Source organism: Pundamilia nyererei, unplaced genomic scaffold (genome assembly GCF_000239375.1).
Source record: "Pundamilia nyererei isolate P.nyererei 1_Seehausen unplaced genomic scaffold, PunNye1.0 scaffold00007, whole genome shotgun sequence".
Classification (NCBI taxonomy): domain Eukaryota; kingdom Metazoa; phylum Chordata; class Actinopteri; order Cichliformes; family Cichlidae; genus Pundamilia; species Pundamilia nyererei.
Window position 1 is genome coordinate 3,154,484 of NW_005187408.1, and position 16,911 is coordinate 3,171,394.

Below are 16,911 nucleotides of genomic sequence, written 5' to 3' on the forward strand. Positions count from 1 at the left end.
TTTTAAAACTCGTTATAGGAATAATTCTGCAACTGAACAGTGTGGGAAAATGTAAATGTGGGAAAATGTAAATGCCTCTATAACCTACGATTACTAGGCAACCAACGGGAATGCAGCATGAAATTACACACTGATCGACACTCAATTAAGAAGAAAATCTAGTTGAGGCAAAAGCCTTGTTTGCACGATGTGTCGACCAGCTGTTATTATGACTGCACCGCGGGGGGTTTAGCATGAAAAACAAATATCAGAGAACGTAATAATGTATCATGTGTGTGTGTGTTTCAGCAGGTATTTGCATTGCACTGTCTGCACAGACCAAACGTGATCTTGTACTCAAGTTTCTTAGGTTTACATAAACTTATAAGAGTGCAGAAATCTCACAGTTTGGACGTGCTTTTATTTTGGCGACTGAAATTAAGCAAAGACCAGACGAAGAAAGCTGCCTAAGCAGGAAGATCACACTGCAGTAAAGATCAGCTTACGTTCTTGGTAGGTTGTGAAAAGGATGCGGAAGCGACTTTTGCGGCTGGCCTCGTCTGCCCACATCCTGATGACTCCCAGCGTGGAAACCAGCATGATGTCGTTGGCCACCGTGGAGCAGAACTTGCTCTTCAGGTCTTCCACTGAACTGAGACATGACGGGATGAGATAAGCATGCATACTTTATTATCCAGTAACATAGGCAGTCACTGTGCATCTTAATAATCCACAGAGTTGGAAAGAGCAGTCGTGGTACTTTAATGTTTTGTTTTGTTTTTTCTGGGCTGTTACCGTCTGATCACTGCTAAATATTCTGAATCTCTCAAGATAATAAACTGCCGCTGAGCTCAAGTGTGTAGTAGATAGTGATTCAATTATATCCTTATCTCAGTGTATCAAATATTGTTTTCTTTAATCTGGATTTCAAAATCTCATTATTTGGAGATTAAAAACAGGTTACTTTATATTAATAGACTTGTTTGTGAGAAGTGCGCGAGAAGCAAGTGTGCAGCTTGCATGCTGTGAGTTAGATAAGAAGATCAATACCGCTCTCATATCTGTCCTTAAACTGCAAATCTACAGTCAGCAGCTGGTTAGTGTAGCTTATCATGAGGACTGGAATGGATAGCCTGAACTGGTTCTACCCACAGCTAATAAAATCCAGCATCCAGATCCTCTAAAGCAGGGGTGTCGAACATAAAGCCAAGGGGCCAGAATCGCCCAGTCGGGCCTCATGGACAGCTTTAGAAAATGTGAAAGAGGTCTTACATTTTTGGACAATTAAGTGTATTTTAATAAGTTTTAGACATTTTGACATTGTCTGTAAGCTCAGTGTTATAATTACAGGACAGTTTTTGAACTGTACACATTTATTTCTTACAGCTAAAGCCCAAACAGTCATGCTGACACATTTCTTTCATTTGCTACAGCAGCATTTATATATCATGTAGAAAGACTGAGACGTACTGTTGGAACTGACCTTCTTTCTCTTATAATGAAATATCTCTATTAAACCTGTAGTTAAAGTCCGGCCCACTCGTGATCACAGTGGGCTGTATGTGGCCCTCGACATAAAACGAGTTTGACACCCCTGCTTTAAAGCTTGCTGCCTAAACTTGAAAAGAAATCCTGCCCAAATTCCTGAATTTAAATAATTTAATTGCATGTAAATTTTCCATGTAATTTTTTTTTACAATTTAAAATTTTTACATTTAATCAAATTTGATTAACTCGATTGGTATACATTCAGTTTAGAGCAAGCACAATTCCCTTAGTAAAGAATTATTTGAATAAATTAACCTTTTGATATATTTCCATTGCATATTACTCAAAATTATTGCTTCATGTTTATTGAGGGAGAAGACTCCCACTTTTGACTGCATAAATGGAAATTATGAAGTTGTGATGTTACATATGCTGTAACTTGACCCTTTCCAGTCATTCAGCTCAGTTCATCTGTATTTCCCATATAGACATGAGTAGCATCATTCTTTTTATCTAGCTTTCATCAACAAAGCCAATATGTGATTACCCTTTAACTCAGCTAAAATACTTAAACAGTTTCCTTGAATTAAAATTGGATTTTTTTTAGGCGACTTCAATTTCATGTTTTCAGATCAGAAGCTCATGAACAGCACAAAGTTGTTATATGAGGATAAAGTAAAGTGAGAGAAGTGATTTATACAATTGAAGATTTAAAACAAAGCCCTCTTGTGCAACAAGAGCATGTCACATTAAAGATGTACAAAAAAAAAATCACACCTGCCGCCATCATACACTGCCACAAAGTTGCGCTTGCATTCATTGGAATTTGCCATCTCATAGTCGAGAAAACGCAGGTAGATCTGTCCGAGGAGGCAGAGAGGAGGGAAAAACAACAAAGAGAAGAGAAAGAAAAAGAAGCGATCAGGGGAGGAAAATCAAAGGACACAGTAAGATTTGGAGGTGACAGAAGAAAGATGTGAAGCAAACAGCAGAGAAGAGAGACAAGTGAGAGAAAAGATTTCAGCTCTTTCCTATTACTGCCCGGGCATCTCAGTCATTATCCAAGTGCCTGATATAGCAGCCCTGTAATGAAATAAGACTGACAGACAGCAGCTAGCACAAAGTCATTACATACGCATTTCAAATGAAGACTCAAAGACAGACGGAGTCTATTAGCTTTGCACTCATTATCCATATCTGTTGAGATAAAGAATTACATAAAACCTACAACCTTGTTAAACTTTAAGGACATGTTGGACGTTTTGCCACCAGTTTTGGATATTTAAGCGAAAAAAAGATGTCATCATTTAAAATTAAAATGCAAAGAACTTATACACCAAAGGACATATTTGGTATATAAACAGACTTACCTTATGTCTAACTATTCATGAAGCAACTAAGACAGATACAACACATGCTCTGTTTTAATATCCTAACAATCGCTCGTTGAGTAAAATATCCACCTTGCTATCCACCTTGACTCTTCATAGTAGCTATTCTGCACTTCCTAACTGTCTCCGCACCATTTTCTGTCACTCATTCATCAGGCTGAGATCCCCCAATCACAGCTATGGTTCTGGTCGGCCGCTCACAGCACTTGCCATCATTACGGTTAATGAGCGGACGGCTCCTGGACTGTGACAGGAAAATTTGACGCTTTAAATACCCAAAGACAAAAGCTGCAGATGGAGCAGGATAATGGACCCTGCAATGTCAACTTGGCTTCAACAACATGACAAGCGAAATGGACTAGAGGGGAGAAAACAAGCTAGCTCTCTCGAGGTATCACACTGATGTCAATAATCAGTCTAATAAAAAACAATCATATTCAGCTATACTGTCACAGGGATGGGGGAAGCGTTTTCTCTCCTATACTGCGATTGTGGAATTAAATACTGTCAAATTCATTGCAGGCTTTCTGATGCAAAGATGTATCCAGTTATAAACTCAATCACATAGGAAGCATGTGACTAAAAGTGATTTGTCCCAGGGAGTGTATAGATTACATTCATATTAATGGCTCTACACTGGGAGAAGGGGGGGATACTCTGAAAATACACTTAAGCTGACGCCACTGAGTGCTGTTGTGTTCTTGTCAATATTACAATGATTTCCAGTACAGAGCATAAAATATGACTGAAAGCTTTAGACTGGAGATACATGCAGTAAGTGCCTAAAATGTGGTTTCTCAGCAGTTGGGATAATGCTGTGATTAAGTTAGTGATCTGAGACGAATGTCACTTGACATTGTAGTACAATATAAAAAGGTTTCTAAGTTTAGAAGTTCTAAGTTTTTAAGAACAAGGAAAACTTTGGATTAAGGGAAAACTGCCAGAAATGACTTTGACTAAGAACAAAGAATTTATAATACGTGGATGATGGCTCCTTTCCATATGGCAGATTACCAAAGACGACAGATTTAATGCAAAAATTTTAAGGTTATAGTGAAGGTTAAGGTTACAGTTAGGGACTCTCTGCCAATTTTTTCTTTGTCTGTTCTAGAGTTGAAGAGGCAAATAATTGGTAAAAGCACCAATGAGCATGTTAATTAGGACACTTGGCCCCGTCGTTTCATCGTCAGCGAATGGTGGGAGAATTAGACATGAAGTTTTCCACCTACAGCACAAAGAATACACTAAATTCAGCCATCTGTAACCGATAAAAGTACTTTTTCAGCAAGCGGAGACTAATTGCTAATGCAAAACAATGTTGATATAATGGACAAATTAGGATTTTGGCATAGACTTCAATTGGTGCTAATGGCTAATTAAAGCAATAAAACTACAGCCATTAAATAGCATAATTCCCAGTCTTGACCATCATGACTGTTTCTGGATGGAAGCATGACAGTGATGGTGTTGAAGAAGGGGGCTTCTCCACATTGATCACGTTAGAATATCTGAACGGATGCACTGTCACAAAATTGTGTACAGAGTCTTGGAGCTGTGGCAAGGTTCAAAACCTTTGATACTGGAGGCATTCTGGTTTTCCGTTTCACCTGTTTTTGGTTCAATTTCTTTTAATCAATCAGTTCCTTTGCTGATATCTCAAAATTGTCAGTTATCGTGTGAAAATGTAGCTTTTAATTTAAATATATAACCCTTATGAAAGACTAACCAGTGACCTGCACACTAACCAGTTAAGCTGAAAAATTGGCCCTCAGACTGGCCGATGGCTTTCTAGGGTGAGAGTTTCTAATATTGTAGCATTCTAACATGCTTAACTCGAGTACTTTTGTATGGCAGGCCATAAGGATGTGCATGTCTGTGAAAAAAAAATCCTTTCAGTATTGTCTTTGATCAGGCGTTGCATACACAAACTCATTATCTGACCGATGTAGTTACTGTGAGCACTGACTGGAAGGTGAACAGGAAGGCCTCATTATGTGACAAATATATAACATTTACTAACAAATTCACAAATAAAAGCTTCTGATGTTGTTTTTCTGCGGCTCCTAAGCCCTAACAGGCCGATGATGAAGAAAAATTCTGAGTGCAGATGGCATCACAACACAGAATGACAGCAACAGATAAGATAGATACAATCACCAATTTGTACGGTGAGAGATTGGCTCCAGCAGGGAAATAGGCTGCTTCTTCATTGATTGCAGCGCCCAATAATGACGCCGAATCCATCATTGACCGGGGAAGAATATGCTCTCTCTGTTGCTAAAGGATGTCTGTAACAGCGCGTGCTGTTCATTACAGTCAGAATGAATGTCCATATTTTGACCATTATCATGAAAGGATGTAGAAGGTGTCAGACAGCGCGGGCAAGAAAAATCCAGACTGTGTAAAACAGACGGGACAGAGATGCTCTGTGGAAAACAGAGAAACTGATGAGGTAACTGAATGTATCCCTCAGTACAGCTAATAAGTTTGCGCTGAATTTGGACAGCTGTCCAAAATAGCCCAAAGAACCTAAAAAAACAGAGCAGTGGTGATAGGAAGAGTTTATAAATTTAAATATAATGCAGTTTCAGTTCAAAGTTTTTGTAAATCACTCTTATTAGGCATGTATATCACTGTGAATCTTAGTGAAGGGTAATCTATTCTGAAGTGGAGGATGAATGGTGGTGTAAAGTAACGTGATGGTATTAAATTTGGTGCATTGCTGTGACTTCTGGCAACAACACATGGTCATTACTGCTTACTTGCAGGTATGTTTTTCAGTCAGTCTCCACCTTTCTTTCCTTTTTACTCCATCCCTCTCTCTGCCATCTGCCATGCGCCATCTCACCCCCAAAACTCCATCCCTATATATTTAAGATCTTCAGTAAAACGCATTATTAAGCATTGCTTTCCCTTATTCCCTCCTTTCTCATGCTTCCACCTCCTCTCCTACCTCCTTCTCCCGGCTTCTCTCTGGAGTGCTCCGGTGCAGTCTAATTAGAGCCTCCGGTATAGGATGTCATTATCTCTGCTGTTTCTGGCACACTGGGTGTAGTGCAGTAGTGTATAAGCATAGGGAGATGAACACCTTGCCTTACACACTGTGCGACCTCCATGCATGCGTACACACAGTAATGTAGTCCCCCTCTCTGCAGCAGCATGTGAGCATGCATGCGTCTACTTGACAGAGGTAGTGAGGAACCAAAGAGAGAAACTGCAGGTTTTTTATATTTTATGTGTAACTGAGTGCGAATAGTTGCAGTGCAGGTGGGAGCTTCAGGACTGTGATTTACAGAAGATAGAGTTGTACTAAAAATGTGATTTGCTGCCTTGTCCATCAGTGCCAATGACTGTCAGCCTCTGGCCCATGACTTGGCCTCGGAGGCATTTCTGCAGTACGAAATGTGACACTTATTCAAACTAATACATCATACTGCCAGGCTTGCTTGCTTTGTTACTCTTTCATGCACATAACTAACGTATTCACACACAAACGGAGGATGCATGTGATGCGCACAAACTTGACTTGTCTGTTTTGATGGCTCACTGGCAATGCATCAATTGATTTTTTTAAAAAAAGAAAAAAAAAATCAAGCATAACCTTTAACCCTGGCAAGACTCCCTGCTAATAGCTGTTTCAATTTAACACTTATTGTAAGCTTCCATGTGACGACTAAGAGTAAGTCTCCTGATTGATGCAGTTGTATAACTCCCGTGGCCTTGAGTTTTCAAAACAGCTGAATCCGAAGGTCATTTCTGAAGGGAAACCAGAGCATTAGCAGGAAATATGCGACCAGAGGAATATGCCAGATAAGAACAAATACTGTGCCCATGAATAACAGTCGAACCATTATCGGCCAGTCATATCATAAGCCAGTGTGTGTGTGTGTGTGTGTACAGTACAGAGAGCCTGCAGTTCAGTATGAAAAGCCTGTGTAGAAAAAAATACTGTGAACCTAATCACAGCTTCCATCTGATATAAACTATGCCTTAATAGCTTCTCTAATGTGTACTCTATAAATCTTAAAAGATCTCTACAGTAACCATAATAGCATGGCATCACTAATAAGCACTGAATTAGTGAAACTAATAGTGACACAGTAAAGCTGACAATACAGCTACCTTACCTCACCCCCTGGAATAACTGAACAATGCACGTACGTAATTGATTCCTATTAACATTAAGTCAGAGCAAGTCACTATTTCATATCCTGCTGTCGTATCTTATTATAATGATCATAGCATATCATCTCTTGCCAACTGAGAGACGATGGCAGCAGAAACCTAAGAAAGAGGAGGAAGAGGAGGAAGCGTCATGGAAGGACAGGCCCCTGCACGGTATGTACGACCGCCAGATAGAGGAAGTGGCTAACATCAAGAAATCCTACCAGTGGCTGGACAAAGCTGGACTGAAAGGCAGAACAGAGGCACTAATCATGGCAGCACAGGAGTAAGCTCTAGGCACAAGATCCATAGAGGCTGGGGTCTACCACACCAGGCAAGACCCCAGGTGCAAGCTGTTTAAAGATGGCCCTGATGGTAGCAGGCAGGGCATACGTGGAACGCCATAACCAAGTGGCCAGCATAGTATACAGAAACATCTGTGCTGAGTATGGCCTGGAAGTCCCGAAGGCAAAATGGGAGACCCCCCCTAGTGTGGTGGAGAATGACCGAGCTAAGATCCTGTGGGACTTCGAGACACAGATGAACAAAATGGTGCTGGCTAACCAACCGGATATAGCGGTGGTAGACAAGCAAAAGAAGACGGCTGCAGTGATCGATCTAGCGATACCGAATGACAGCAACATCAGGAAGAAGGAACACGAGAGGCTGGAGAAGTACCAAGGGCTCAGAGAAGAGCTCGAGAAGATGTGGAGGGTGAAGGTAACAGCGGTGCAGTGGTAATCAGAGCACTTGGTGCCGTGACTCCCAAGCTAGGAGAGTGGCTCCATCTAACTAATGAGCCTCCGGGTAAATTTAGATCGAAAGCCAAGATGTGAATCCAGTAGGTTACAAATGTGCATTACAACCGGGATCTTAAATTATTGACCAAAGAAATCAAACATGTACTATGTCCCTTAAATGCCTTAAATGTCTCTTTTTAAATAACAATTTAAATGCGTATGGTTTTTGGTGATCATCACCAGCCACACCTAACATTACTGTATTCCAGGTAAACATCAAACCCAAAGTTTACAGATTAGGTTTTGTTTGTCTTTAAAACTGAACAGATGTCTATGTAGCTCGCAAAGAAGACAAATAAATGTATATATATTTATTAAATGTATATACATTTTGTTTTTAAGTGTTTACATACAACCAGTCCTTTTGGTCATCTGACTTTCTACAGTGGCATAATGAAGATAAATATAAATGAACCACATATCTGTGCCATAAGTGAGTCATAGTTAAAGAAGCCCGTCATGACCAAAGTTATAAATACATTCTCACATACGTACAAACCAGACACGCGCAGATCCAAAAGACACTGTAATATAAAACATGGGTTTATTTAAGGTCACGATTTATAGTTTTAGTATTACGAGGGAGATCAAATATTTTAACTTTTTAACTATGCAGACACCATAATTCCTTCCTGCCCTTCAAAGAATTGTTCTAACCATGAAAGTCAAAGTAAAATTGTGGCCTTATGCTATCAAATCAAACCCCTCAAATGCACTCAGAAGAGGGCCAACACTATTTGAGCAGCAGATTTACTGCAGTCATGGATGTACAGGATCAAACCATATAGACTCATATGAGAGGTGGTAGCATTTGTAAAATATAGCCTTTTCCTGCACTGCTGCTCTGCCCTTAGGAAACACTTAATCCCATGCATTAATGCAGCACAGGTACCTCTAGTAGATAAGGAAGCATGTCTAGTGTGTATTAGGGGTTGGAGCAAAGGTGTGCATGTATATGCATGTCCTGTATTTGTATATGCAAAACACAGGCGAGGAAAACAAATGCAGGCTGTTGCAGGCCTCAGGGTCAAACTGCAACGCAACACTATTTTATCAATGGTAACGCTTCCTGCCTCTCTTTGTTTGTTCAGTCCTCTCTCCTTCTGCAGCGCTCTCTTTTTTTTCTTCCCTCCCTCTATTCCTCTTGGCAACAGCTCACTGATTAAAAAAATGGGCCTGACCCCAAATAAACCCTTCTGCCTATCTGTCTGACCCTAGCGGGGAAACAAGTCCTCCCCCCAGCCACAAACACTCTCGTCGGGATACTGCTGACAGCTGCAGACAAACTGACATGTAATATCAACGCTTCCTGATGCAACCCCTGATCTTACTGCCTGTGTGGTGAAATATAGAAAGGAAACAGATAATTATTAAGAAAAAATATCCTCAATATCTCAACAGAAGCCGGAAATTTCACAAGGAATACATCCAGGATTTGTCAGCTGAACATTAGTCTTTCTGATGTAACTATGTTGTGCTGTCATCAGCCCAGCTAATGGGGACACAATTTCATTTCCATTTTATTTCATGTGACATTTCAAAATTTGGCTTCAAATCAAATTCACAGTTTGATGGGAGCGTAGTTTACGTCACTGACCTTGGAGCGCGGCGGGGCACGGATGTACCATTTACAGTCGACGGCCTCGGTGGCACCGGCCTTTCCGTCTCTGGTGATCTGATGAGACTCGACGATACCTTCTGGGCCAACCATGTCATACTGACAGGCTGAAACACACACATATGTATAAACACACCCAAAACAAATGCATGCACACATGTGTGGTTCATGCAGACAAACACCGATTAAGAGGTATAACACATGCACCAACACACAGTATGTATATAAGTGATAGTAAAACAGCATAAATACACTTTAGAGAGACAAGAGAAAAAGAATGGCTGTAGAGCAAGAAAGAAAGCAGAAAGCGGGAGAGAGAGGGAGTGTACCTACAGGGCAGAGGTGGGGGTATTCCCATGTCTCCAAAGTCTGGATCTGAGGAGAGAGCAGAATAGAGGAAGGGGGAAATTATTTTTTAATATATGATTACAAAATCAAAATCATTACAGAGGAAAACACAACAAGGTTTATCTATGTACTGAGGAACTTCCTGCAAAGACAACAAACTGCTGTCCCCACGTATAAATTATTTCAGCATCTCTGAATGCTTTGCTGCTTTTTCCTCTTTGAAGTCACCAACAGGAAGTTCTCCAGATATTCTCCATATAACATCTGGTTATGTGTGACTTTTGCACTTTGCACTGGTGAATTAAGCATTAAAGCAACATAAAAAATATTTTTTAACTACAGGTACCAACACTGTTATGGCAGCTGTGCCATTAATGTTTTAAACTGGGAAGTGCTCCAGTATCTATTTGTCTATCTGAACCCGCACTAAGCTATATGCTAACATCACCATGCTAGCATTTTAATTACTATACAGTTGTTTAGTTTGTCATTTTAGCACGCTCACATCTACAACATTGGAAAGTGTGAGCTCACAAACCGTTGCAGGGCATGCATGATAATGAGTCTAGCTGAAATCATTGAACCAAAGTACCAACGTTTTAGAAACTGATAAAGCAGGATGAATAAACCAAACTGAGCGGCAATTCTTTTTTTTTTTTTTAATCTATGGAGTATTTGAAAAACGCTTTTTTGTTTCCTTAGAGTAGTTTGATAAAATTACAAAAAGAAATCTACTCCACCCACATGCAAAGTCCTGCAGTACAATAAAACAACCTCTTAATATGTTTGTCAGATATTGCTCTGAATAAAATCAAACGATTTGGAGGATTGAGGCAAATGCACGCTTGTGCTTCAGTTCAATATTGTTATCAGGACATTGCAGCTGTGTTTTACAGTAATTTGGCTTTAAACCAAGACAGGTGATGATTTTGTGAAGTGTAGCAGCCAACTTATTGATGCCAACATGAGGTCAGTATTTACTCACAATCAGGGTTGGGTAGCGACAGATCACATGCAACCAGCATCATGTAATATTATTCTTTAAAGAAACAAAAACCAAAATTAACCGTGATAAAAAAAAATATCTGTTCGATTATAGATCATCAACGATTATTAATCACATCGTACACCCTTAAAATAGTTTTTAAATTGGTGACCAATTGTGTTTAATAACTTATGATGAAGATGTTTGCGTTTCTTAAAAAATGTCCTGCTTGGGGGTGCATTTCAAGGTCCATGTTGGTAATCCTGACTTTTGAGAGTCCTGACTTTACAATCCACGATGGCAGCAGTGCATGCAAATGTTAGCAAAACTGCGAAACCTGTAATCTGCTATGATCTGTGACCTGCTAAATAAGCCATATAAAGAGCCCTGACCAGTCTCTACCCACGACGGGTTGCAGAAGTGTTTTTAAAAGCATAAAGCATTTGTTTTTAAATAATTTCCCCTAGGGATCAATAGTATTCTGATTCTGATTCTGAAAACTGGTACTGCGCTGTATTGCTAGTGGTAGATGAATGACTCCACCTTGCTAGGAAGCATAACAAATCCTCACTTTTCTAATTTTACTACTGGAACACAAATAGCTAAATGCACAAACATGTCAGAGCTGAAGAATCTTTCTCAGTTAGATAGCCAGTGTTTAAAAAAATGTTCATTCGGGTTGGAATTTTGTTTTAACCATCAGATAGCTTGCATGGATAATGGTAGCACTAGCTTAGCTCATTAGCTAACACACAACATCACTTATTTTAGCTATATTTCAAAGCAATTCAGGTTAGATTACATTTTTTGCAAATCAGTGGAGGAATTGGTGTATCCAGTAATTCATGACATTCAGATGAATGCTTCCTGTGCAGATGACGCTGTAAGCCTCTGGAAAGTATATAGCAAAGATAACATTTCTTGGGCTCGGCTCCCCTGAGCTCACCGCATAAGTCTCATTTTTGTTCCATTTAGCAGTGCCAGAACAAAGCATAAGTGAGGCTTAACAGACCTAAACGGAAGAGAAGAAACATTAAATGTGTCCTAAAGAAAGGTTTTAAAATGTTAGCAGACTGCGAGGCTGTGACGGTAATCCTCCACCAAACTTTTACATATTCAGAACAAAAATCAAACTCAACTTCCCAGCTGTACGTGATAAGAAACGTGTCACACAAAGTTTAAAAAGTCAGCTTCAAGTGAGAGCTTTTTAGCAGTTTTTCCTGAATAATGTTGCAATAAATTACATCAACAAGGCCAGCCTTTCTGAGCTGCGTTCCCTCCTCCTGCTAGCGCAACATCACAGTCTCATCTCTTATCCCCAAAGACTCAATATCACTCTTCAGATGACTTCACAGAAGACAGAAATTGACTCTTGAACACTCTCACTAGTCTTTCACATCATCATTTCAGTGTGTGTATCTTGTCAAGGAGGTTTGTGTGTGTTTTTTCAGTCAGAATTTCATAAGCACAAACCGGTGAAGCTTAAACGCGTCTAAAATTCATGCGATGTGTGATTATTTATGATCGTTTCTCAATAAAAGGAAAGAGCAATGAAGTTATTAGGCTACTTTTCTGATGCAGCATTCCACTATTACACCACTGCATGTCACCTGCCCTGAAATACAGCATTCTCTTTGATGTAAAACCTCCACAGAATTACAATACATTCCCAGAGACCCCATTTTATTCCAGCCTAGTAACAGAGCGGTTGGGCTTTCAAAGATATGCCGTTAGCTGTGATCTTCGGGCTGCATTCTTTTGAGGACAGAGCCTGCAGAAACAAGAAACACAAAAAAAGGCTTCACATTAAATCTGATTGTTCCTTGCCAAATCGAGACATGGCTACCATTGACTGAGCTCTGTGTGGAAAATGAGGTCTGATTGCACAGCGTGAACACCTTGTCTAAATGTCAAAGTTTTTTTTGTCTGTATGTATGCCCTAATTTTTCTGTCTAGACATAAGTCGGTACTTGAGTGTGAGCACTTCGGACTCGGAAAAACATTGCACCGACGCCTGTGCTGCGGTGATATAAAAAAAGGGAGTCAAATGATGGAACAGATAGGATTCAGATAGGCACTCTTGGCTCAATTTCTGCTTTGTTCTCACAGATTCAGAAGATGGGAACCTCCCCAAATGGTGAGAAGACGAGCCTGTTGAATACCTGTGACAAATGTAGCAAGGCTGCCGAAACCCCTTCTCTCTTTGGCACTTTAACACCGTCTGGGACAGTAAAACATTCATGTGAGCACAAAAGCAGTCAGGAGACGTGCTTAGAGTGTACTCAAGAGTTTCTCCTGAGGCTTTTACTACACTTCCCTCCTGATTAATTGTTGCTTTCAACTTAGGCTCAATGATTCAATCTCTAAAAAGCTGAATGGGGAATACCACGCAATTTTAAAAGTGGCTCCTCTGGCCTTGGACAGCTAAGTGGTAGTAAACATGTTTTTTGTCTTTTGGGGAAAGCAATGCTTTGCTTGTACATTTCAAACAAATCCACCCACTTGTCGTCTTTCCATCTGGAGAAGTGGTGAAAGATGCCATATGCTTCAATATTATGAGTGATTTTTTTTCCTTTTACAAGAAAAACATGTGAATTTGCTGTAATGTAATATGACATTTGTTAAATGTGCAAATGAAAGCGGTGTGGCCTAGTTTTTGTATACGGTTAAAAACCACACATTTAGAGCCCATTTAGCATCTTTATTCCATTGATCGTTTAAGCTCATTTTATCTTTACATATACTATAAATAATGAAAAACAAGAATGTAAAAGGAGGATCTCGCTCTCTATCCACACACACACAAGCAGGTATTGTTTATTCATACACGGGAGTTTGAAGTAAACAAAATATGATGCATTGATTCTTCTTCTTGTGGACTGACTTTGAGGCAGCCTTGGTGTGGATATCAGCCAACTTGCAAAGGTCTGATGTTAATTAGTACGGCAAGTATATTTAACTCGTGATCACCTTAAAGATGGAGTAATTATAGACGCTGAAATATAAAACTATGTTATGATAGATATCAACATTTATCAAGTAATAAGAGGCATTAACAGAGTTAAACTGTTATCTCATCTGGGCGCTGCATCTGCAAACACGCAGACGTGTACAAGGCAAGGATCAATAACAAACTAGGCTGATCAGAAAGGTAATCAATATATTTCCTTAAATGTCAATGCATTCCTCAAAGCCTGCTGACTGCACCACTTATTTAAGCCCCCCCCCCCTTCTCATTATCCGTGTCTACGTTGCCTCTCAGAGCATCTTTACTAGGTGTAGTGGGGAGTTAGGCAGGCAGGAGAGCAGAAGGGCATGAGGGATGAGAAAATCAAAGTGGAAGACACTTAATGAAACTGTAACCTTCAGGTCATCGATGATAGTTGCGGCACAGATTTATTATTGGGCTTTGGCATCACTTACCCAAACACGATCACAGGGGCAAGGAACCTAAGTGGAATGTATCTATGGCGATGCACGCACACATACGGGCAAACACACACACATTCATGAACCTTTGATAAAGGTTATTCCTAACATCAAGAACGAAGAGGGTGCTATGCCTATAAATGTCACTTGTGTGACCTTTGACCTTTTTAAACTTCAGCTCTTGAATTTCATTCTGATGGGTCCCATCCCTCTCGCCATCCATCACCTCCTCTCCTTCTCTGCCCTCGCTGATTAATCAATTTAATCAATTACATGGATTGATGGAATGATTCATGAAGCATATACAGAAGAAGTGTACTCCTTCCACAGCAGCTGATTTAACCCTGTTAAATTGGATGCATCAGCTCACCAGCACTATTAATACTGATTACACTGTGAATGGGACATTTCAGAAGGCTCTTTCTGTGTGTTGCTACACTGAAGGTAAATATCATAAAATAGAGATTTCAGCTCAGACAGCTGACATGTGGGATCTGTGCGTTCTCTGCAGACGTATTCGCTGCAGTGTCTTTAAAAGCCCTGCTTTATCGTATAAATGCTTTCGAAGCAAGCTGGATTCAGAGCACATCCACACTTGGCCACACCCTCTCCTCCCTTCATAAAGCTCGCCTAAGTATAATCTGGGACTTACTGCGTTTACCCTTTGCAGCACAGAACTGCTCACTTTAAAGCCTGGGATGCAGACTTTAAGTCCTATATGTGCTCTTCATTCACAGGCAACTTAAAGAGAAAAACACCTCCAGCGTACAGTTTAATCTTAACCACACAAACAGCTTTTTTGCATATTATTATATGTACAACAGGTATGGTTAAAAAAAAGAGAAGGTAGCACAACCACTGCAATTCCCAGAGACAGAGCAGAATTCACAGAAGCTATAATCTGCATGCTAAGTAGGCTACTTAAAAAAGTACTACAACAAAGTGCCAAGTCTCAACTTCAGTTCGAGTCTTTGAATATTTGAGGAACTCTGCACAATTATGGTATTCTGTGATTTGACTCTGATGGCCCATCACGGCAGAATGAAATCCTAGTGGTGATGGGAATTAGGGCAGACCCCCCGGAGATGGGGAGGGGGTGGTTTGGACGAAGGAGTCTGCAAGGGAGAATGAAAGAGGAGCAGCGCAAGTTAAAGTATACAGAGTGGAGGCTGACTGGCTTAAAGAAGGCGGGCAGATAGATCATTGGACTGCAGCAATGATGTCGGCTTTACAGAGTGGAAAAGAGGAAGTGAGGCAACGAATAGACTAGCAGCCAAGCATAAGCTTCTTCATTAAAGGCAGGAAGGCTGAAGGTGGCACAAGCATACCAGACATTCACTTGGGAGACTCCAGTCTGGGAGTATTTTTAATTTCTGCTTACACTTTCTATTTGCTTTCATTTTTATTCCTGGTTTAGTTACGTTTAGGCATACAATAATTAGGATGTTAACGATAGGGTGAGATAAAGGTAGATGTGGCGACCCCTAAAAGGAGCAGCCACAAAAAGAAAGTCAGGCGCTAGAACTATTTGTTCACACAGCCACAGAAACTACTTGATTAGGGTTAGATCTTCGTTTGGGTTAAAGTACACTGTTAACCATCAGATTTTTTAAAAAGCACATCTAAAGGTCACACAAAGCCACACATTTTACTTGCAAATATTCACGTGGTGTTTAGTTGTCATTTATTTTTTAAAAAGTAACTAAAGGTTGTGATAACAGCTTCCACAGAAAACTTATTCTGACTGTGAGGAGTAACAATGTGACCGTGTAAAGGAATACGACTTTAAAATCCACAAATAGATGAGTTCATTGTATAAAAAAAGCACGCATGGAAAAAACTTCCCCACAATAAGCAATAGCTGAAGGTCTGTGAGCAACACCAGGGAAGATAAAAGGGCCTGGTTTGTGTGTCAAAGACTTCAGGCTGTCATTGAAGTTTTTGCTCTTTTTTTTTCTCCACAGAATATTAAATTTTTTTCTGACTTCATGTCACTTAGATCCCTAAAAATCTGGCCCTTATGTGTGAAAATACCTCCCACACAGTTCTCTCAATATTGGCATAATCCTGCTCAAATTTTAGCAAAGACCAGGGACTTCAGTGTAATATCCAATATTTCATTTCAAACTGAATGCGCTGAAGCACAGCCCCGAATGAGCGGGAAAAAAAACGTAGCTGTGAAAATACACACGGTCTGGACTGTATGTGAAAATGCCCCCAGAAGCAAACATGAGCAGCTTGCAAATGCCAGCTCAAATTTGCTCATTACATTTCTTCAAAACATGTTTGTACTAGCAGTTTGGCAGTGGCAACTCTGGACACGAAAACAATCATTACGAATTTGCTGTGGTAAAACTTTCTGAAACAAATGATACGTAGGTCCTGATTATCCCTATTTGGCAGCACGTTTAGTGATAAATGTTATAAATCTTCTATATACAGCACATATAGCCTATACTTTAGGCCCACACATAGAAATGAAGCAGAGCCCTGCAAAGCTGTCAGGAGGTGTGAATTTCTAATAACTGAACAATCCCATAAGTATTGTAATGCTCTTCATAATGCAGGCACAACAAAATGTTTTATTAATGAGACACAATGCGTCTCATTTGGAATTGAACATTAGGCTCCATTGCTACATATCTCTTCAGTATTAGCTGCTCCCACAAATGCATGTATAACAGCATATGAATGAGTTCAAGGTTAGCA

General features: G+C 40.0%; 1 protein-coding gene across 4 annotated transcripts in view; it reads right to left on the reverse strand.

The window, feature by feature from the left end:
- neto1l (neuropilin (NRP) and tolloid (TLL)-like 1, like) overlaps positions 1-16,911 on the reverse strand; it is a 68,349-nt gene that overhangs the window by 14,384 nt on the left and 37,054 nt on the right. For all 4 annotated transcript variants that reach the window (XM_005722545.1, XM_005722544.1, XM_005722542.1 and 1 more), the window contains exons 5-8: positions 9,774-9,815; positions 9,420-9,547; positions 2,245-2,327; positions 486-631 (exon numbers count right to left, since the gene is read on the reverse strand). In XM_005722545.1, the coding sequence (XP_005722602.1) occupies positions 486-631; positions 2,245-2,327; positions 9,420-9,547; positions 9,774-9,815 (399 nt within the window). The remainder of the gene's footprint in view (positions 1-485; positions 632-2,244; positions 2,328-9,419; positions 9,548-9,773; positions 9,816-16,911) is intronic.